This window comes from Schistocerca gregaria, chromosome 5 (genome assembly GCF_023897955.1).
Source record: "Schistocerca gregaria isolate iqSchGreg1 chromosome 5, iqSchGreg1.2, whole genome shotgun sequence".
Classification (NCBI taxonomy): Eukaryota; Metazoa; Arthropoda; class Insecta; order Orthoptera; family Acrididae; genus Schistocerca; species Schistocerca gregaria.
In genome coordinates, this window is record NC_064924.1 from 183558609 (window position 1) to 183582361 (window position 23753).

Sequence of the window (23753 nt, forward strand, 5' to 3'; positions counted from 1 at the left end):
TCTCCTGAATTTGTTCCATGCTGAACTACATGCCATGTACCATCATGTTCCACCACAGTTTCCTCCCATAGCCATCATTTGGACCTGTTGCTATGGTTTGTGGCAGGGGTGGCTGCCACTTGTTGTTGTAGTGGGCTACAATGGTTGGTAGAAATTTGTGGTGGATGTCTGAAGGGCTCGCCTGAGCCATCATGCAAATCAGTTGTGCACATGTCACATAGAAACATCACTGCCATGATCTTCTGGTCTTCTGGCTGCCAGAGTTGGTCATGACGCTGTTCCAGGTGCAGATGACCACTTGCAGTGGTGTAATTCCCTACTGCCACCCCTCTGCATCCTCTGGTGTTCTGTTGCCTAGAGTCTTGAGTCCCATTGAGGCTTGCACCTGCACCTGCTGATGTGGAGCCCATGGATTTTGATCCACCTCCTATTCCTCCTCCTCGTCCTCCATCTCTTTGCTCCACCTCACTTGCGGAAGTGGCCTTGCCTCTGCTGCTGCCAGTGGACCTTCAGTTCCCAAGCCTCTGTGCCCTTTCAACCTTCCAGCAGATCCATCGATGTTAGCATTGCTTCCTTCAGTGTTTAAACCACTGCCATGTTCTCCAATGTGTTGTGCTGGAGGTTGCAGCCCAAGCCTGGTCATTTTCAGCCTTCTCAGACATAGGATTTAGTATCCACACCAGTGGGCATTGCAGTGGAGGCAGATGAGCTGGTCTGGTTAGTGCCATGAAACAAAGCAGAAAGCTTCCATGGAGGGCATAGGTGGTGTGTTGTATGGGCAGACCAGCTGACAGTTGTCTTTACCTGTAGACGGCAGTAAGCCAGGGAGGTCAGTGCATATGCTGAGATCAGCTGCCATGAACTACACCTTACAAATCATAGCAAGTATTAGTGCCAAGTGCTCAGTTGATAGTCATTTTCCCTGCGCACATCTCTGTGAGGGATTGTGCTTTCTGTTTCCCATAGATTGACTTGCATGGCAAGTTTTCATTTTCTCTTACCCTCCGTTCCCTGATTATCATCGAAACACCATTGGCCCACGAAGTACCTGTGACAACGGTGTATTGTAGCAGCATTGTGATCCCAGTACAGATATTAAAAATGCAATATGGCAATGTGTGTTCTTTTGGAGACTCCACACATAAATATGTCCATCATGACTTTGAATGCAGACGCAGTACTCATCTCAAAAGACGATGTGGCATCACTTCTCTACCCAGTATTGTTATGAAGCACATTACTGTCAGTGTGCCTCTCTCTGCTGTCACATCATGAGAAGCCATGACTATGTTTTCTTTGCTGACAGTCTTTGATCCTTGATATGTCATCATGCTCTTTGATTAGTACATGTCTTGCTGCAAGCACACCCATTTCCTGATTTGAAGTATGTGACATGGCTCTACAACACTACAAGATTGACCAAGTAATATCTCTGTCTTTGTCATAAAAAGTCATGTGGGGCCACTGAGATCTTACATTACCTTAAGTATGGCCCTGCCGACACAAATGGATCCATATTCACGTGACAGTCATGGGATCCTGACCCAATGGGCGCAGCATAATTTGGAATGATAAACTGCAATCTCAACAGGCTACAATCCTGCTGCAGTTGAATTGTGTGTAGTGCACTTCATGCCAATTTGATATCTGTTAATGCCACTGTACCAAGGCAATGAGACTGGGAGTGGAACAATGGATTTTTTTATTTAATATTTCAGTTTAAATTTTCATAAAAACACCATTTTCAATTTTCCAACTATCCAATGCCCTCAAGTTGAATGTGACACCACATGCCAGAACTTGAACCTACTTGATCATCACAGCATCAGTAGCAACAATGGTGTGAACCTCATAATTGCTGGAGCTGGGAGACAAATGGAAGATACAAGCAATTTTATTCTGAAACAGAGGACTGAATAACTAATGTGATTTATTAAACATTTCAGATTCCTTCTCCTTCTAAGTAACAGGGTGACTGGCAGCCCAATTTCATATTTAAAAGAAACCAAACACCACACACCTTATTAATAACTATCAAGAAAGGTATTCACTAATCATACTTAACTGAACTTTTCAGGAAGGTAAAACTCTAGCTTCAATTAATATTAAATGTCAAGATATAATGCATTTCACAATTGGTAATAACTAAGATGCTCATAATTGGTGTATACTGTGTAACACAGACACAGTCACTTAGTGGTACTGATTAGCACGTATGCTAAATGATCACCATTGATTACTTATTAACAAACCATGTCCACAGCAGTGTTAATTACCTAATAACTCAGATATCACCTTATTAATAGTCAAGGTTGGTTTGTGTCAGTAAACAAATGAGTGACCACTCACTAAGCTACACCAAGCTAATTCTTAACCTGGAGGGCTCATTTGATGTTCATTAACTTTTATGACAATAGAGTCACTTACAACTAAGGCAATGAACATTTATCATTGGCTGTCACTTAGTATTATCAGACAATAACCATGTTATTCTAAGATAGAACTAGTCATAGATTATCTTTGTTCTCAGTAAACAGCAGGGAAATAACCCCTTTATGTCTACACAGGCTTTGACTTGGTGGATACCAACAGTAGAATAGAAGCATACAGTGTTAGCTTTGCTGGTAGTCAGTGTAATAATGCCAAATTATCCCTGGAATAATCAGATCAATTCTAGGTATAGGCTTTCACAGTTAACAACATACTCTCTGAGAAAATGGATAAACTACCATCCACATATATGTTCCTTACAACCAAAATAAGAGATCAATGTAAACTAAATACTTGCATGTGCCTGCAACAATACAAAGAACTAGTTTAAAATTTCGTAAAACACAACTTACCAAACCTCAATGCTCATCTGGACAAACTATACATCTTCAGACAATTCAAACAGGAATATACCCACCCAACTGACAATTTAAACCACAGTGGCACAGCCTGTCTTAATTATAACCACCACTATCCATTACAGTTGTTTAAGATTCTAAACAGTTCATCAAGTGGCACTTATTGATAATTTCCTCTGGAATATGGTGCATACTTCTTTCCTTGCAGCAAACATTAAATACCAAAACACATGACAAGAATGCACAAAGTTGACACTGATCAGCACAAGGCAACTTGGTATGCACATGTGCATGCAACACACAGGTAGCCACTAGCTAGCCAAATTTAAAATATAGCTAGCCAAACCCTCACTCAGACGTGGCTCTTGTGAATGACCCATTCTTAGCTAGTCCAAACAGTCACACATACTACTGAATGACAGTTTAAACAAAAGTGCTGCAGCTGGTGTCAATTATGACAACTACATTCACTTACAGTTGCTTAATATTCTACAGTACAATAAGCAAAACTGAGTAACTGCCACTTCCTGAATGGCATGCCAAATTCATTCCACATTACTAAATGCACTATGTGAACTTTACATTCACTGATACAGGAAATCATTACAAGAATTCAATCAATTCCACTACACAAAGACTGCAATAAACAACTGACAAAACAAATCATCAGACAAACTATTGATCCTTGGTCCTCCACATGTTTCACAAACAAGGAAAACATAAATGCTCCAAAGTATCAGAAGCACTTTCAGAGTGAGCCAGAACCAGTTTCCTTAGCTGTGGTGCCTAAACCAACCACAAACACACTGGTGCAACATATCAAATCAACAACTATTAATAACTAACCCTTCGTGTTATTCACTCAGTAAAGAAAATGTGAATGTCACTAATTGCCAAGCACACATCATTATCAAAACATTCAAAAAGTGAGGCAAAACCAATTTGCAAACACATGATACCAAGTCGACTTGGAGCACACATGTACACTAAACCCATTGCAAACCCATTTAGACTTAAGCTTTCCAGGCCATATGACAGGAAATAAATTCTAAACTACAGTTAGTATAATGCAATGACTCTAGTCAATGCTTTCACAGTTTGCAATTGAGTAACCACGTCATCAGGAAGCTGAGCAAAATAATTGTTGGAGTTCCTCTTCTTAGGTGAGTACAGAATAGTACGCAACTTATTTTTGTTACACTTGTTGCTGCAATGAAAACCTGTCACAACAATATCTACATAAATGGGATTTACATCTTAACAATTCAACAAAAACCCTATCACCACAGCTGCCAGAAAAGGCCAGTACCACTGGCAAATTCAGCTGCACTGCACAACACGAAAGGAAAGACCACATCTCCACCTCCTGCAAGTCTCAAGAAAACAGCTGCTAGGCTGTGTCACTTCAAGTGAGAGTGCTATGTGCAGCAGGTAGAAGGATTTTAAAATCCTTCAAAGTGAAGTGAGGACTTCTTGGCTCATCACTTTCATGTTGTTGCAATTTTAACGGCAATCTTCAGAAACTTTGGTATATTTAGAATACAGTAAATTTATACTTCAAACTGAATTGTGGTCTCCATACTTGTTACATACAGATTATTAAAGTGGTATTTTCAGTTACACTGACTTTGGGTTCATAATTTTATTATTGTTCTCCATTCCATGACAATACATGTTTAAAAATGTCAGTTATCAATCTTTCTTTTTTCTCTGGCAAAACAAAAAATAATATTTCAAGACACAGGCTGGTGAAAACAGTCCACTCACCCAAAGTCAAATTGGAAAAGATACCAATAAATTACCATCTTCATCCCAAGCTATGTCTTTGAAAGTGTTTCAAATTAAATTGTATAAAAATCTGTTTCATACAGTAACAAATTGTTTAATTATGTAGTGTCAACATGATATTTTAAAACACAGTGTCTTCCATAGTTTTGTAATTATGTACATACGTAATTTAAGTGATGAAGGCTTTTTCATATATATGATGACTACTGACAAATTTTCTTGATTCTTGTTCTTCATTTGGGATTAAAGATTAAAGAATGAACAGTGGTCTGGAGAGGCAACAGGTGACCTTCATGGAGGAAACACTCCAATATTTAGCAAAGTTATTGTGAAAAGGGAGCAGTTACATAACTGCTGATGGCTAGGCAGTGATTTGTGCTCTACCCCTCCCAGATATAAGCCACTTGCTTTAGTTCCTCATTCAATGATATCCATCCATCATTCAGAACTAATAGCAATAATAATAATAATAACAATAAACAGAATTACAAGAATGAGCATTAATTCTGCCATTATAACTGTAAAGAGATATTTTGTAGCTCCACATCTTCCTGGCCACATTTGCAATGTATTCACACTAATGGCAAGAAATGGTCTGAAAGAAAATTCTCAAAATATAAAAGAGATCACAATACCCTGATGAAATAGCCTTATTAAAGTAATGTAATGCAGATTTGTTTAGGATTAAAGGAGATGACTCACCGAAAGGCAGACAAAAGGTTGTTTGGCTCGCTTTCGGAATGAACTTCCTTCTTCAAGCTTTTAGGAAAAACATGCATGCAAACACACACACACACACACACACACACACACACACACACATGCATGCACATACCTGTCTCCTATATTAAGCTCAGTTGACCGCCAGCTCTTTCCTGGCTCATGGTGAGTGTACTTGGGTGAGGTGGTGGTGTGTAGTAAGGGATGGAGAGAGATGGGAGAGGCAGAGAGGGGGTTGGGGAGAAGTGTCTAGTGACTCATAGTAGAGTGGGGAGCCATCTTTGGGCTAGTTAGGGATGCAGGTAGAGGGGGCAGGTGGCAAACAGCTGGGCATGCGATATCAATGACTAGGGGGGCATGAGATAGCAGGGAATGGTGTAAACACACACACACACACACACACACACACACACACACACACACTATTTGTTGGGGGTTGGGAGGATAGTGAGTTACCTTAAATTTAGGCCAGGAAGATTACAGGAGCAAAGAATGTGCTGTTTGGATAGCTCCCAAATGTGCAGCTCAGAAAAGGTGGTGGTGGTGAGAGGAACCAGATGGCATGGTTTGTGAAGCAGCCATTGAAATATCGCATGTTGTGCTCTGCTGCATGTTGTGTCACTGGGTGATCCATCTTGTTTTTGGCAACAGTTTGACGTCGGACATTCATGCTAGTTGACAGCTGATCGGTTTTTGTACCAATGTAAAACAATGTACAGTGGTTGTAGCAGAGCTGGTATAGAACATAACTGCATTCACGGGTGGCCTGGCCTCTGATGGAGTAGGATAAGCCTGTGATGGGACTGGAGTAGGTAGTGCTTGGTGGGTGTATTGGGCAGGTCTTGCAGCTGGGTCTTCCACAGAGGTATGATACCTGTAGCAGGAGAATGGGAGTGGGTGTGGCATAGAGATGGACTAGTATGCTGTGGAGGTTGTCTGGATGGCAGACCACAACTTTGGGAGGGGTTGGCAGTACATTTAGTAGGATGTCCCTCATTTCAAGGCATGATGATAGATAATCAAAAACCTGAAAAAAGATATAGTTCAGTCGTTCCAGTCTGGGGTGGTATTAGGTGACGAGGCAGGGTGCGAGTGGAAGGGACGGCAGCTGTCAAAGTGCAGCTAGTGTTGGTGATTGGTGAATTGGATGTGGACTGAGTTGTGGATGAAGCCATCTCAGAGGAGGAGAATGACATCTAGGAAGGCAGTATGATGTGTGGAGGAATACCAGGTGAAGTGGATTGGAGAGGAGGTGTTGGGGTTATGGAGGACAAGCTGTCCTGGCCTTGGGTCCAAATTATAAAGATGTCATCAATAAATCTGAACCAGACCAGGAGTTTGGGGTTTTGGGAAGTGAGGAATGTTTCCTCTAAGTTGGCATAAGAGGATGCCACATGGGTGCCCATGGCTGTGGCACAAATTTGTTTGTATATCTTCTCTTCAAAGTTGAAATGGTTATGGGTGAGAAAATAGTTGGTTAGGAGTTTGAGGAATCTGCAGGGCACTGGGAGAGGTAGTGTTCAATCGTAGCAAAGCCATGGGCATGAGGGATGTTGGTGTATAAGGAGGCTGCATCTACAGTGAAGAGTAGGCATCCTGGATTTAAGAGTGTGGAGGTGGTGGAGGGCTAGAACAGGAAGCAGTTGGTATCTTTTATGTAGGTTTTGAACAATTCGTTGCCGTTGTTGATCAAGGGCAAAGATTCTTTTGGTGGAGCACTACAACCAGCCACAATGGGTTGCCCAGGATTGTTAGGTTTGTTGATTTTGGGAAGCATGTACAAGATGGATGTGGGGGCTGTTGTTGAGGTGAGTAGGGAGTGGATTTAGGGGAGAGCTTCTGGGAAGTCTTCATGGATTTTAGCATGGATTGGAGGTTGTGTTGGACTTCTGAGATGGAGGTGTCAGACGATTGGTGGAGGCCCTCTGCCAGATAGCCACTCCAGTTCATCACAGCAGTGGAAGAACCCTTGTCTTCTGGGAGGATGACCAGGTCATGATCTGTTTTTAGGTTGTGTAGGACAGTCCCTTCTTCTGCTGAGAGGTTGCGGTTCTTATGGGGGTCCTGGTGACAGATGGTGAGGACAGGTTTGAAGCTAAGAATTCCTGGAAGTTGACCACAGGATGTTTAGGTGGGAGTGTGCGAGAATCACAGTTGGATGGAAGTATGAATTGAGACAGGCAGAGTTTGATATTTGTATCAGATTGGCTATGCTTGGAGGGGTAGTTGGCAAAGAAGTGTTTCCACTGTAGGGAGCATGAGAAGGAGAGCAGGTCTTTCACAAGTCAAACATGGTTGAACCAGGGAGTGGGGCTGAATGTGGGGTTGTTTGGGGGAAGGGACCAAACAGTGAGGTCATCAGTCTCATCGGATTAGGGAAAGATGGGGAAGGAAGTCGGCTGTGCCCTTTCAAAGGAACCATCCCAGCATTTGCCTGGAGCAATTTAGGGAAATCATGGAAAACGTAAATCAGGATGGCTGGACGCGGGACTGAACCGTCCTCCTCCTGAATGCGAGTCTAGTGTGCTAACCACTGCTCTACTTCACTCGATAGGGCTGAATGTGAGGACTTTGGATAGAAGTGAAATTTCTGTGGGGCTGTGGGTTTTGGTAGAGAGGTTAACAACAGTGTTCTGGGATTGTTTCGACTCTGGGTTTTGTGTAGTGTTGGTAGGGAGTCTTGGAGGATGTGGTAGGTTGAAAAGGTCATCAAGGCAGGGTCTGGGTGCTATGACGAGTTGACAGTGAGGAACACTGTGGGTAGGATGGGGGTTGGATAGTTGTGCTCCACGGTGCAAGTAGAATGTCAGCAGGCTGGATAACTAGTGGGCAGGTAGTGTTTGGAACCTTCTTCTAAGTGTTGGAGTGTCAGAATTTCATTTTGGGTGATGAGTTGTAGGTAGTGGGGATTGCATTGTAACAGTATTTTGCAGAGGGAGTAGAGATGGCTCAGGGATGCCTGTGCCATAGAGATGTGTTTGTGTAGAACCGGGTTTGTGAGGGAAAGGGACTTGCAGAATTTGTAAAGGTGAAGGTCATTGTGGAAGGAGAAGTGGGATCCCGAAATAGAGATTTTTATGGTTAAGCCATTGCGAGGGGTGGGGTGGAGGGGTGGGAGGGAGATTCCTCGGTTTAGGCAGCATTTAAGGAACAGTATGTGGAACAGGGTCTTGGCTAGAGGTAGGGAAACTTTTCTGAACTGCCGCAGATAAATAGAGCAGGGATAGCGCTGGGGAAATAAGCTGGCATTGTAAATGGCGAGTAAAGGTTTCAGGTGGTTGTATGGGGAACTGAATACCATTGATGGCTCTAAGGAGTGAGAGGAACTGTGTTGGGGGGAGGGGATAGAATTCTGACTGAAGTATATCTGAGCGCGTGTAATACATTGTCATGTGCGTGAAATAAATTCTATCACACATGATTTATCATCATGTGTAAGAGATAAAAGGGAAACAAGGACAGCCAGATTGGGAGCGATACGTGAGAGAGGGAAGGATTTTGTGTTGTTGGAAGTGTGTTCTTCTGTTATCGTGAGTTGCGTGGCATGGGAGCTGTATGCGCAGCTGCAGTAACAGATGCAGCTGAAACTGCAGTGTAGCCCTATAACAAAAGTCACATGTGACTACATTTATCATGGCCAATATGGAGTGTGCCATACGAGCGAGAGGGAAGAATCATAAGAGAGAGGATGGACGGGCAAACGAGAGGAGCTACATAAAGGAGACAATAATGAAGGACGGATGACACGAGGTTTTGATGCAAGGGACTGCTAAGTGGTACAATAATATACGGAAAGTTCTGACCACGGCTTTTGCAGCTGTCGTCCCTTATTTCTTGTAACAATCCTCTTCGATGACAGTCAACACACACTTTAGTCCACGCTGAGACGTAGCGGATGATGTTTATCCACTTTCCATGTACGTGGTATATATCTGAACCTCTAGAAACATCAGACACTTCGGCTACCTTGGGTACAGAATCACCCGCCACATGAACGTCAACAATTTGCTCACTTTGGCAGTCATTTAACTCCAACCTAATTCACTCATACTACATTTGTAATGTGTTGAGGACGTTGTGCAGGTGCCGTTCGTGTTCAAATACAACAGCGCAACTTGCAGGCTTCGCTAACATCTGCATTTATGATAAAAACATTCATTTCTTACCGTGTTTTCATATTTTTGTAAAACCACTGTAGGTGCAGGTGTGAATTAAGCCGTGTGAAGAACACCTAAAAATATCTCATGAAACTACATTTTCCTGGAGACATATTGAGTCTCAACTTTATCTTTGGTTTGGGTTGTTTTGGGGAAGGAGACCAGACAGCAAGGGCATCGGTCTCATCGAATTAGGGAAGGATGGAGAAGGAAGTCGGCCGTGCCCTTTCAAAGGAATCATCACGGCATTTGCCTGGAGCGATTTAGGGAAATCACGGAAAACCTAAATCAGGATGGCCGGACGCGGGATTGAACCCTCGTCCTCCCGAATGCGAGTCCTGTGTCTAACCACTGTGCCACCTCGCTCGGTACAACTTTATCTTTGATAAGGACAGAAGCTGACGTAATAAATTAAAATTTGTGCCAAGTCCTGTACTTTTCTTTAGTATAATTTTGTTCGGTATTGTTTGTTTCTTTTGGTCTGGGCGGACGTCACATGACATCCGTTCAAGTCGTTCGTTGATTCCTTTACTCAGTTTTTTTTTATTATTATTACAGAGGACAATCGGCTCTCTGACCGAACATGCTGACTACCGTGCCGACGATGTACTTGAACCTAGGCTTCCTGCTTACTAGGCAATTGTGCTATCCAGTACACTACTGTGACACTATGGTTAACACAGCTGCACGGTACAGGCAGGATCTCCCATTATGTACAAAGCTGTCCTGCAGTTCCAGTATTGGAACATAAGTGATTTCAGGCGTTCCCTATGGTAGTGTTATAGGCCCTTTGCTGTTCCTTATCTACACTCCTGGAAATTGAAATAAGAACACCATGAATTCATTGTCCCAGGAACGGGAAACTTTATTGACACATTCCTGGGGTCAGATACATCACATGATCACACTGACAGAACCACAGGCATATGGACACAGGCAACAGAGCATGCACAATGTCGGCACTAGTACAGTGTATATCCACCTTTCGCAGCAATGCAGGCTGCTATTCTCCCATGGAGACGATCGTAGAGATGCTGGATGTAGTCCTGTGGAACGGCTTGCCATGCCGTTTCCACCTGGCGCCTCAGTTGGACCAGCGTTCGTGCCGGACGTGCAGACCGCGTGAGACGACGCTTCATCCAGTCCCAAACATGCTCAATGGGGGACAGATCCGGAGATCTTGCTGGCCATGGTAGTTGACTTACACCTTCTAGAACACGTTGCGTGGCACGGGATACATGCGGACGTGCATTGTCCTGCTGGAACACCAAGTTCCCTTGCCGATCTAGGAATGGTAGAACGATGGGTTCGATGACGGTTTGGATGTACCGTGCACTATTCAGTGTCCCCTCGACGATCACCAGAGCTGTACGGCCAGTGTAGGAGATCGCTCCCCACACCATGATGCCGGGTGTTGGCCCTGTGTGCCTCGGTCGTATGCAGTCCTGATTGTGGCGCTCACCTGCACGGCGCCAAACACGCATATGACCATCATTGGCACCAAGGCAGAAGCGACTCTCATCGCTGAAGACGACACGTCTCCATTCGTCCCTCCATTCACGCCTGTCGCGACACCACTGGAGGCGGGCTGCACGATGTTGGGGCGTGAGCGGACGACGGCCTAACGGTGTGCGGGACCGTAGCCCAGCTTCATGGAGACGGTTGCGAATGGTCCTCGCCGATACCCCAGGAGCAACAGTGTCCCTAATTTGCTGGGAAGTGGCGGTGCGGTCCCCTACGGCACTGCGTATGATCCTACGGTCTTGGCGTGCATCCGTGAGTCGCTGCGGTCCGGTCCCAGGTCGACGGGCACGTGCACCTTCCGCCGACCACTGGCGACAACATCGATGTACTGTGGAGACCTCACGCCCCACGTGTTGAGCAATTCGGCGGTACGTCCACCCGGACTCCCGCATGCCCACTATACGCCCTCGCTCAAAGTCCGTCAACTGCACATACGGTTCACATCCACGCTGTCGGGGCATGCTACCAGTGTTAAAGTCTGTGATGGTGCTCCGTATGCCACGGCAAACTGGCTGACACTGACGGGGGCGGTGCACAAATGCTGCGCAGCTAGCGTCATTCGACGGCCAACACCGCGGTTCCTGGTGTGTCCGCTGTGCCGTGCGTGTGATCATTGCTTGTACAGCACTCTCGCAGTGTCCGGAACAAGTATGGTGGGTCTGACACACCGGTGTCAATGTGTTCTTTTTTCCATTTCCATGAGTGTATATAAACGATTTGGGAGACTATCTGAGCAGCCGTCTTCGGATGTCTGCAGATGACGCTGTCGTTTATCGACTAATGAAGTCATCAGAAGATCAAAACAAACCGCTAAACGATTTAGAAAAAATATGTGAACGGTGCGAAAAGTGGCAGTTGACCCTAAATAATAAAAAGTGTGAGGTCATCCACATGAGTACTAAAAGGAACTCCTTAAACTTCGGTTACACGATAACTCAGTCTAATCTAAAAGCCGTAAATTCAGCTAAATACTTAGGTATTACAATTACGAACAACTTAAATTGGAAAGAACGCATGGCAAATGTTGTGGGGAAGGCTAACCAAAGGCTGCGTTTTATTGGCAGGACACTTAGAAAATGCAACAGACCTACTAAGGAGACTGCGTACACTACGCTTGTCCGTCCTCTTTTAGAATACTGCTGCGCGGTGTTGGATCCTTACCAGGTAGGACTGACGGAGTACATCGAAAAAGTTCAAAGAACGGCAGCACGTTTCGTATTATCGTGAAATATTGGAGAGAGTGTCACAGAAATGATACAGGATTTGGGCTGGAAATCATTAAAAGAAAGGCGTTTTTCGTTGCGACGGAATCTTCTCAAGAAATTCCTACCACCAACTTTCACCTCCGATTGCGAAAATATTTTGTTGACAGCGACCTACATAGGGCGGAACGATCCCCACGATAAAATAAGGGAAATCAGAGCTCGTACGGAAAAATATAGGTGTTCATTCTTTCCGCGCCCTTTACGAGACTGGAAAAATAGAGAATTGTGAAGGTGGTTCGATGAACTCTCTGCCAGACATTTAAATGTGATTTAAAAAGATGACGATTTAAAAAGCGCAAAATCAAGATGGACTGAAGTGTGAATTGAATTTTGTGCTAGAGAGCGCAATGGACTAGGGCAGGGCTTGCCAACCTTTTCAGCAGGCGGACCCCTTCTTCAGTCGAAAATCGATGGCGGACCGCTAGTCAGTCAGGAGCACAGTAACTTTAAATTTCAGAGCGAAACCCATGGGAACTGAAAGCTTCTTAATGCAAGTGCCATGTTCCCAATGACCCCCCCCTCCTCCCCAAAGTATCAATAGTCTTTGGTTTAGAGATGAATGAAAACAACTTGAAATTAACGAACCAATTTGAATTCCTACTGTATCCAGACACTTACTAGTGGATTTACTCCCTTTGTTCAACACACTATAGTCTGATTAAAATTACTTGCTAATTGAAATTTCACACGATGGAGCTGTCTTCCTCCAAGAGCAATCAACGTCACGTCCAAACTGTTCGCTGTTGACAAGCTACCGCTTATGGTCTGTTCACTTCCACTGTTTGGCTACTGTTGTGTAAGGCGCATGCATATTTCGTAACAGTCTCTCTCTCTCTGTGTGTGTGTGTGTGTGTGGTTTTTCGTGAAATCCGAAGAAAAACGTTCAAATGTATGTAAAGTCTTTCTTTGGTCGTCCTCCCTCCTCATTCATTTCAACTGGAAACTTCCCTTGTTGTGAAGGCTATGGAGAAACTGCTCCCTTCTTCAATGATCCTGACTTCAGCCGTCGATCCATGTTAGAAGTAATAAACTGGTCAAAAATCGACTTATGAAATAGGTAGTGAACTGACAAAGCAAGTTTTTACATTTAATGATGCCTGGGGCCGCATACGTGCCAGCGAGAGCTGTGATTGGACGACAAAGCTCACTCCGCGCATGCGTAAAAGCTTTCAGCGCCGGCGTGAGCCGGCGCACAAACGACTCCTGTATTGTTGCGAAGCAGTCGATCAGAGAAGCCGCATTCTCCGGCACTAAACTGTGTATACGTTCTCACTTAGGAACCGCAAAGGCTTCTTGGGGATACGACCTGAAGTAAAAGTACACATGTTTTTCACAAGGAAAAAAAAATGGTGATGAATTTGATTTTCACATTTTTATGCAATAATTTTACTCATTATTTTACACAATTTGGTGAAAGGTGGCCGCGGACCCCCTAGAAAGAGCCGGCGGATCCCGAAGGGGTCCGCGGACCACACGTTGGGAAACCCTGGACTAGGGTATTCCGTGGTGTTTCAGCCACAATGCCACGGTGGCTTAGTGGTTAGCGTATCTGCCTACTAATCAAATGGCCCATGTTCAAACCCTGGCCTTCATTATTTCAGTTTCTATCCTTATCAAAAATCTACAAATATATACTTTTTCCAAAATTTTGTCTACTGTATTTCTGTATCAAACGTAAGATTACTCTCATATTGGACAAAATCACGGTGCGTGTCCTTTGTGTAGAAGACACTGAGCACTTCAGGAACTGGGCATAACGTAGCGAGAGGCACTGCTCACCTGAGACCCAGGTCGCGTTGATGGGGCGCGGCACGTAGCGGCCGTCCGTGATGTCCCGCAGACGGAAGGAGGGCGGGCGCGCGCGAGCCGGGCCCAGAGAGACGTCCTGCAGCAGCACGGCCGCCACGACCACCAGCACGAGCACGACCACGGCGATGATGGCCACGGTCGCCACGGGCCGCCGCGACTGGCCCCAGCGCGACAGCGCCGCGCGCTTCTGGGACAGAGCGAGGCGCGCCACAGGTCACACAGCCAGCGGGCGAGAGGTATTAGCCGCGCTGCTTGGTGGCGACTGTTGTGGATAAGCGATATGCACTGAGGTGACCAAAGTCATGGGATACCTCTTGATATCATGTCGCATTTCCTTTTGCTCGGCGTAGCACAGCAACTCGGCGTGGCATGGTCTCGACAAGTAGTTGGAAGTCCCCTGGAGAAATACTTACGAGGGAACCTCCCCATCGCACCCCCCTCAGATTTAGTTATAAGTTGGCACAGTGGATAGGCCTTGAAAAGCTGAACACAGATCAATCGAGAAAACAGGAAGAAGTTGTGTGGAACTATGAAAAAATAAGTAAAATATACAAACTGAGTAGTCCATGGGCAACATAGGCAACATCAAGTGTAATCTAAGCACAGGCGCGCCGTGGTCCCGTGGTTAGAGTGAGCACCTGCAGAGAGTGAGGTCCTTGGTTCGAGTCTTCCATCGAGCGACAAGTTTACTTTCTTTATTTTCGCAAAGTTATGATCTGTCCGTTCGTTCATTGACGTCTCTGTTCACTATAATAAGTTTAGTGTCTGTGTTTGGCGACCGCACTGCAAAACCGTGCGAAAGGACGTGCCTCTCCAATGGGAACCGAAAACATTTGATCGCAAGGTCAGAGGTCAATCGATTCCTCCACAGGAAAACATGTCTGATATATTCAATACGACACTGGTGACGGCATGTGCGTCACGTGAAAGGAATATGTTGTCGACCCACTTAACTTGTACGCTTCGCGAATGGGTAAAAAGATTCTTCTACCTTGCCCGATTTAGGTTTTCTTGTGGATGTGATAATCACTCCCAAAAAAGTGATGAAAACATAAGAGTTTGTCACATAAACTGCAACAAATGAATTCAACAGTTTCACAGTCGCACAGTTTTCCCTGTGCTCTGTGAAAACATAAATTTCTAACGTTTTCAAATTTTTCCGTGTGTAGACCGTCAAATCCTGCATATGTCCAAGCAAACCTGAACATGGCCTGGATTTTTGGAGAGCGAAGTTGATTATGTGTGAGTGCCTGAACTTTGATAATTGTCTGAAAATAAAAAATTGAACTCTTCACTCGAGGGAAGACTTGAACCAACGACCTCTCATTTCACAGCTCCTCATCCTAACCACAAGCCCACGGCACTCCTAAGCTCAGACTATCCTTGATGTTGCCTATCTTACTCATGGGCTACTTAGTTTGTAATTTTGCTTATTTTTTTCATAGTTCCACACAACTTCTTCCTGTTTTCTTGATTGATATGTGTTCAGTTTTTCACGGTCTATCCAATGTGCCAACTTATAACTAAATCTGAGGAGGGTGCGATGGGGAGGTTACCTTGTTAGCCATGCTACCTTAAGCTGCTCATAATTGCAAAGTGCTAAGGGCGCACGATTTTGTGGATGAACTGACCTCTCGATTCAGTGTTCGGACACTGACAATGTTGAGTGTTTATGGAAAAAGTTCAAGGCAATCGTAAAATACGTTTTAGACAGGTACGTGCCGAGTAAAACTGTGAGGGACGGGAAAAACCCACCGTGGTTAACAAAGTTAGGAAACTATTGCGAAAGCAAAGAGAGCTTCACTGCAAATTTAAACGCAGCCAAAACCTCTCAGACAAACAGATGCTAAACGTTGTCAGAGTTAGCGTAAGGAGGGCTATGCGTGAAGCGTTCAGTGAATTCCAAAGTAAAATTCTATATACCGACTTGACAGAAAATCCTACGAAGTTCTGGTCTTACGTTAAATCAGTAAGTGGATCAAAACAGCACATCCAGACACTCTGGGATGATAATGGCATTGAAACAGAGGATGATACGCCTAAAGCTGAAATACTAAACACCTTTTTCCAAAGCTGTTTCACAGATGAAGACCGCACTGCAGTTCCTTCTCTAAATCCTCGCACGAACGAAAAACTGGCTGACATCGAAATAAGTGTCCAAGGAATAGAAAAGCAACTGAAATCACCCAACAGAGGAAAGTCCACTGGACCTGACGGGATACCAATTCGATTCTACACAGAGTACCCGAAAGAACTTGCCCCCCTTCTAACAGCCGTGTACCGCAAGTCTCTAGAGGAACGGAAGGTTCCAAATAATTGGAAAAGAGCACAGGTAGTTCCAGTTTTCAAGAAGAGTCGACGAGCAGATGCGCAAAACTATAGGCCTAATCTCTGACATCGATCTGTTGTAGAATTTTAGAACATGTTAATTGCTCGCGTATCATGTCATTGCTGGAAACCGAGAATCTACTCTGTAGGAATCAACATGGATTCCGGAAACTGCGATCACGTGAGATCCAACTCGCTTTATTTGTTCATGAGACTCAGAAAATATTAGATACAGGCTCCCAGGTAGATGCCATTTCCCTTGACTTCCGGAAGGCGTTCGATACAGTTCCGCACTGTCTCCTGATAAACAAAGTAAGAGCCTACAGAATATCAGACCAGCTGTGTGACTGGATTGAAGAGTTTTTAGCAAATAGAACACAGCATGTTGTTCTCAATGGAGAGACGTCTACAGACGTTAAAGTAACCTCTGGCGTCCCACTGGAGAGTGTTACGGGACCATCTCTTTTCACAATATACACTCCTGGAAATTGAAATAAGAACACCGCGAATTCATTGTCCCAGGAAGGGGAAACTTTATTGACACATTCCTGGGGTCAGATACATCACATGATCACACTGACAGAACCACAGGCACATAGACACAGGCAACAGAGCATGCACAATGTCGGCACTAGTACAGTGTATATCCACCTTTCGCAGCAATGCAGGCTGCTATTCTCCCATGTAGACGATCGTAGAGATGCTGGATGTAGTCCTGTGGAACGGCTTGCCATGCCATTTCCACCTGGCGCCTCAGTTGGACCAGCGTTCGTGCTGGACGTGCAGACCGCGTGAGACGACGCTTCATCCAGTCCCAAACATGCTTAATGGGGGACAGATCCGGAGATCTTGCTGGCCAGGGTAGTTGACTTACACCTTCTAGAGCACGTTGGGTGGCACGGGATACATGAGGACGTGCATTGTCCTGTTGGAACAGCAAGTTCCCTTGCCGGTCTAGGAATGGTAGAACGATGGGTTCGATGATGGTTTGGATGTACCCTACACTATTCAGTGTCCCCTCGACGATCACCAGAGGTGTACGGTCAGTGTAGGAGATCGCTCCCCACACCATGGTGCCGGGTGTTGGCCCTGTGTGCCTCGGGCGTATGTAGTCCTGATTGTGGCGCTCACCTGCACGGCGCCAAACACGCATACGACCATCATTGGCACCAAGGCAGAAGCGACTCTCATCGCTGAAGACGACACGTCTCCATTCGTCCCTCCATTCACGCCTGTCGTGACACCACTGGAGGCAGGCTGCACGATGTTGGGGCGTGAGCGGACGACGGCCTAACGGTGTGCGGGACTGTAGCCCAGCTTCATGGAGACGGTTGCGAATGGTCCTCGCCGATACCCCAGGAGCAACAGTGTCCCTAATTTGCTGGGAAGTTGCGGTGCGGTCCCCTACGGCACTGCGTAGGATCCTACGGTCTTGGCGTGCATCCGTGCGTCGCTGCAGTCCGGTCCCAGGTCGACGGGCACGTGCACCTTCCGCCGACCACTGGCGACAACATCGATGTACTGTGGAGACCTCACGCCCCACGTGTTGAGCAATTCGGCGGTACGTCCACCCGGCCTCCCGCATGCCCACTATACGCCCTCGCTCAAAGTCCGTCAACTGCACATACGGTTCACGTTCACGCTGTCGCGGCATGCTACCAGTGTTAAAGACTGCGATGGAGCTCCGTATGCCGCGGCAAACTGGCTGACACTGACGGCGGGGGTGCACAAATGCTGCGCAGCTAGCGCCATTCGACGGCCAACACCGCGGTTCCTGGTGTGTCCGCTGTGCCGTGCGTGTGATCATTGCTTGTACAGCCCTCTCGCAGTGTCCGGGGCAAGTATGGGGGGTCTGACACACCGGTGTCAATGTGTTCTTTTTTCCATTTCCAGGAGTGTAGATACTGCCTACAGGAAAATTAAAGAGACCTTTGGAGAAAAGAGGACCACTTGTATGAAAATCAAGTGCTCAGATGGAAACCCAGTTCTAAGCAAAGAAGGGAAAGCAGAAAGGTGGAAGGAGTATATAGAGGGTCTATATAAGAGTGATGTACTTGAGGACAATATTATGGAAATGGAAGAGGATATAGGTGAAGATGAAATGGGAGGTACGAGACTGCGTGAAGAGTTTGACAGAGCGCTGGAAGACCTAGTCGAAACAAGGACCCCGGGAGTAGACAACATTCCATTAGAACAACTGACTGCCTTGAGAGAGCCAGTCCTGACCAAACTCTTCCATCTGGTGAGCAAGATGTATGAGACAGGCGAAATACCCTCAGACTTCAAGAAGAATATAATAATTCCAATTCCAAAGCAAGCAGGTGTTGACATACGTGAAAATTACCGAATTATCAGTTTAATAAGTCACTGCTGCAAACTACTAACGCGAATTCTTTACAGACGAATGGAAAAACTGGTAGTAGCCGACCTCGGGGAAGATCAGTTTGGATTCCATAGAAATGTTGGAACACGTGAGGCAATACTGACCCTACGGCTTATCTTAGAAGCTACATTAAGAAAAGGCAAAACTACGGTTGTAACATTTGTAGACCTAGAGAAAGCTTTTGACAATGTTGACTGGAATACTCTCTTTCAAATTTTAAAGGTGGCAGGGGTAAAATACAGGGAGCGAAAGGCTATTCACAACTTGAACAGAAACCAGATGGCAGTTATAAGAGTCGAGGGACATGAAAGGGAAGCAGTGGTTGGGAAGGGAGTGAGACAGGTTTGTAGCCTCTCCCCAATGTTATTCAATCTGTATATTTAGCAAGCAGTAAAGGAAACAAAAGAACAATTCGGACTAGGTATTAAAATTCATGGAGACGAAGTGAAAACTTTGAGGTTCGCCGATGACATTGTAATTCTGTCAGAGACGGCAAAGGACTTGGAAGAGCAGTTGAACGGAATGGACAGTGTCTGGAAAGGAGGATATAAGATGAACATTAACAAAAGCAAAACGAGGATAATGGAATGTAGTCAAATTAAATCGGGTGATGCTGAGGGAATTAGATTAGGAAATGAGACACTTAAAGTAGTAAAGGAGTTTTGCTATTTAGGAAGTAAAATAACTGATGATGGTCGAAGTAGGGAGGATATAAAATGTAGACTGGCAATGGCAAGGAAAGCGTTTCTGAAGAAGAGAAATTTGTTAACATCGAGTATAGATTTACGTGTCAGGAAGTCGTTTCTGAAAGTATTTGTATGGAGTGTAGCCATGTATGGAAGTGAAACATGGACGATAAATAGTTTGGACAAGAAGAGAATAGAAGTATTCGAAATATGGTGCTACGGAAGATTGCTGAAGATTAGATGGGTAGATCACATAACTAATGAGGAGGTGTTGAATAGAATTGAGGAGAAGAGGGGCTTGTGGCACAACGTGACAAGTAGAAGGGATCGGTTGGTAGGACATGTTCTGAGGCATCAAGGGATCACCAATTTAGTATTGGAGGGCAGCGTGGAGGGTAAATATCGTAGAGGGAGACCAAGAGACGAATACACTAAACAGATTCAGAAGGATATAGGTTGCAGTAGTTACTCAGAGTTGAAGAAGCTTGCACAGGATAGAGTAGCATGGAGAGCTGCGTCAAACCAGTCTCAGGACTGAAAACCACAACAACAATTAGGATAAGACAGTGACAATTGCATTTCATTTGCTCTAACGTTGTTTCGCTTACTACCATGTTATCATATCAGTATGAGTCGGGTGGTATAGGCCACGGAACTGATTTTTTTTTTTTTAAGCTGTGCCACCGTTTAAGAAAAAACACCCTCAGCTTGCTTCCCAGGCAGAATCTACAATCACTTCTGGAGAGATCACCACTTTCTCCAATGCACTATACTCAAGTGAACATCCTGATTTTGCAAGTGTTTTAAAAGAGGTGTCACCTTTGCCCTCCTGCAGCGAAAAGAGGTTGACAGTCGGAAAAGAAAGGCAGAGAGAAGTGAAATATTGACATCAACTCCAATAAAAAAATATGTTGACAGACAAGAAAGATTCAGAAGAGCAAAAGGAAAAAGCAAAACAGAAAAAGAGGCAGATAAAATTTTCAAAACCAAAACAAACGGTGATCAATAATAAGAAGAAAAATGAACAAATCAACATTTTTCGTAATGACAATCCTACACCAAAAACTTCTCTAGACGTAGTAGGTGTAAAATGTATTGTGTGTGGAGAACCCTATGAGGAAACTTGGATTCACTGCAACAAATGTGAAGACTGGGAACATGAGCTCTGTGCAGACATCGACAACTAAGTATTTTACCTGTGTGGTCTTTGTATGCTAAATAAATCATAGGGTAAACGAGCTATAACATGTTACACATTGTGTATAGTATTAAACAATAAAACTTTTATTCAAAACAATGGTTTTACTTTATAAACATTATCATATTGTTGTGGCTCATACTACCTGCCAGTTTTTCAGATGTCCAAAATCCAAGGTTAATTCTAGTTACATTTAGTGTTATGTTCCCTTCATACATTGCTGAATATATTTTCGTTACTCAGAGGAAAGAAGTTGAAAATATGATTTTTTTCGCTCATAACTGAGTTAAGTTACAAATATATATCTTTATTTACGTTTTTCCTTAAATGGCCTTTAATACCTGCCGTTCCCCTACTTTTAAATTGCACTTTTAGTTTTAATAGGGGAGAGTGTTGAACCTTCGTGAACTTTTCAGACTTCCGCCTCTAGCCGGCCTTGTAATAGAAGTTTGATATACTTTCTTATTCCATTCTTAAATAATGGCTTTCACTTTTTATGAAATTACAGAAAAATATTCCGGAAAATCAAGGTTTCTGCAAATGCGTAATTATATTCCAAAGTACAACATGAGCATCTACCTCGGAACAAATATTCTATTGAAATTTAAGAGAGTCGCGATTGAGAAAATGCTGGCAGTAACTTATTTAATAGTCCACCATCTACATTCTTACTTTACTAGACGCCAATAATCAGTAAGTGAAATCAAATGGCCGAGCGGTTCTAGGCGCTACAGTCTGGAAGCGCGACCGCTACGGTCGCAGGTTCGAATCCTGCCTCGGGCGTGGATGTGTGTGATGTCCTTACGTTAGTTAGGTTTCAGTAGTTCTAAGTTCTAGGGGACTGATGACCTCAGAAGTTAAGTCCCATAGTGCTCAGACCCATTTGAACCATTTTTTAAAAATAAAATTAAATATAAGTGTAACCAGAAACCAATTACTACTTTACATTCTGAAATACAAGATCTTGAACACTAATACAGATTTAGAATTTCAGAACAGATGAAATCGTTAACACGTAAAAGAAACTCAGTTAATTTGCAAATATCACGTGTTTTGTGTTAATAGATCTTCTTCTGTATCAACGTGCAAGTTGGTGCGTGCCGGACGAAGTATGGCCTTCCTATTCACATATAAATAGTTCTAAAAATTTATAGCATTTTACTAAACATAAAATTCTGTATATGAATAATTATCAGTATACACTGAAGTGACAAGTCATGAGACAGTGATATGCACATATAAAGATGGCGTTAGTATCGCGTGGACCAGGAATAAAAGTGCACCGCATTGGTGGAGCTGTCATGTGTACTCAGGTGATTAATGTGAAAAGATTTCCGACTTGATTGTGGCCACACGACGATAATTAACACACTTTGAACGGTAGTTGGAGCTAGACACATGGAACATTTCATTTTGGGTTCATTAGGGACTTCTATATTCCGAGATCCAAAGTGTCCAGAGTGTGCCGAGAATGCCAAAATTCAGGCATTACCTCTCACGCCGGACAACGCAGTGGCCGATGGTCATCGTTTGACGACCGAGAGCAGCGGTGTTTACATGTAGTTTCCAGCGCTAACAGACAAGCAACGCTGCCTGAAATAACCGCAGAAATCAATGTGGGACGTACGACGAACGCATTCGTTAGGACAGTAGGGTGAAATCTGGCGTTAACGGGCTGTGGCAGCAGACGACCACGCGAATGCTGTCAACTCGACGTCGCCTGCAGCGCCTCTCCTGGGCTCGTGGCCATACCGGTTGGATCCTAGATGACTGGAAAACCGAGACTTTTTCAGATAAGTCCCGCTTTCAGTTGGTAAGGACTGATGGTAGGGTTCGAGTGTGGTGCAGAACCCACGAAGCCATGAACTGAAGTTGTCAAATAGCACTGATCAAACTGGCGGTGGTTCCATGATGGTGTGGGCTGTGTTTAAAAGGAATTGATTGGGTCCTCTGGTACAAGTGAGTCGATCATTGACTGGAAACAGTTATGTTCGGGTAGCTAGAGACCATGTGCAACCATTTATGGACTTCATGTTCCCAAACAACGATGGAATTTTTATGGATAACAATGCGCCATGGCACTGGATCACAATTGTTCGCGATTTGTTTGAAGAACATTCTCGACAATTCGAGCGAGTGATTTGGCCACCCATATCGGCCTAAATGTATACCGCCGGACACATATAGGACATAATCGATAGGGCCGGCGGTGGTGGCCGAGCAGTTCCAGGCGCTACAGTCTTGAACCGAGCGACCGCTACGGTCGCAGGTTCATTCCCTACCTTGGGCGTGGATGTGTGTGATGTCGTTAGGTTAGTTAGGTTTAAGTAGTTCTAAGTTCTAGCGGACTGATGACCTCAGCAGTTAAGTCCCATAATGCTCAAAGCCATTTGAAATGTTTGAACCATAATCGAAAGGTAAGTTTGTGCACACAATCCCACACCGGCAACACCGTTTAGCAAAATTATGGACGGTTAAAGAGACAGCGTGGCTCAATATTTGTGCAGGGAACTTCCAACGACTTGTTGTGTCCATATCAATTTGAGTTGCTGCACTTCGCCGGGTAAAATGAGGATTTTTGTCACATGAGGATCTTCCAAATAGCTTTATTATGTTCTATACCACTTAAATGGGAAGAAAGCGAATGGTGGAAGTTGTTTATGGCGTTCTGCAGCGTGCATTCCTTCATATTATTCTAAAATCAGTTATTAGACTGAAGTACGGCCAAAAAACATCGTGTGTTATTGTCCCTTAGCACAACACTCTCCCCCGATTTCTTTAATCACATTAGGCAATTTGTTGTGTAGTTTATTCCTTGGTGGAAAATTTTTAATTTTCTGTTCATTTGGTTGCAAATTTACGTTGAGCCTACATCTCGTCCCAAGGTAATGGACGGCTGTTGATTAAGTAATATCTAGATAATTTTTGGTGTACACAACAGACTGGTGAATTTACTCACAAGTGTAGTTAAATCTCCAAGGTTTTCAAATCTTTGCAAAGAGTTTGGTTATTTGTTTTGATTGTCATTCTAACGGCCATTTTCTGT

The 23753-nt window shown here is 44.4% G+C and overlaps 1 protein-coding gene across 3 annotated transcripts in view; it reads right to left on the minus strand.

The window, feature by feature from the left end:
- Positions 1-23753, minus strand: part of LOC126272513 (venom dipeptidyl peptidase 4-like) — a 301501-nt gene that overhangs the window by 97970 nt on the left and 179778 nt on the right. For 2 of the 3 annotated variants that reach the window (XM_049975414.1, XM_049975413.1), the window contains one exon: positions 14083-14299. In XM_049975414.1, the coding sequence (XP_049831371.1) occupies positions 14083-14299 (217 nt within the window). The remainder of the gene's footprint in view (positions 1-14082; positions 14300-23753) is intronic. The other variant, XM_049975415.1, reaches the window with a different exon arrangement.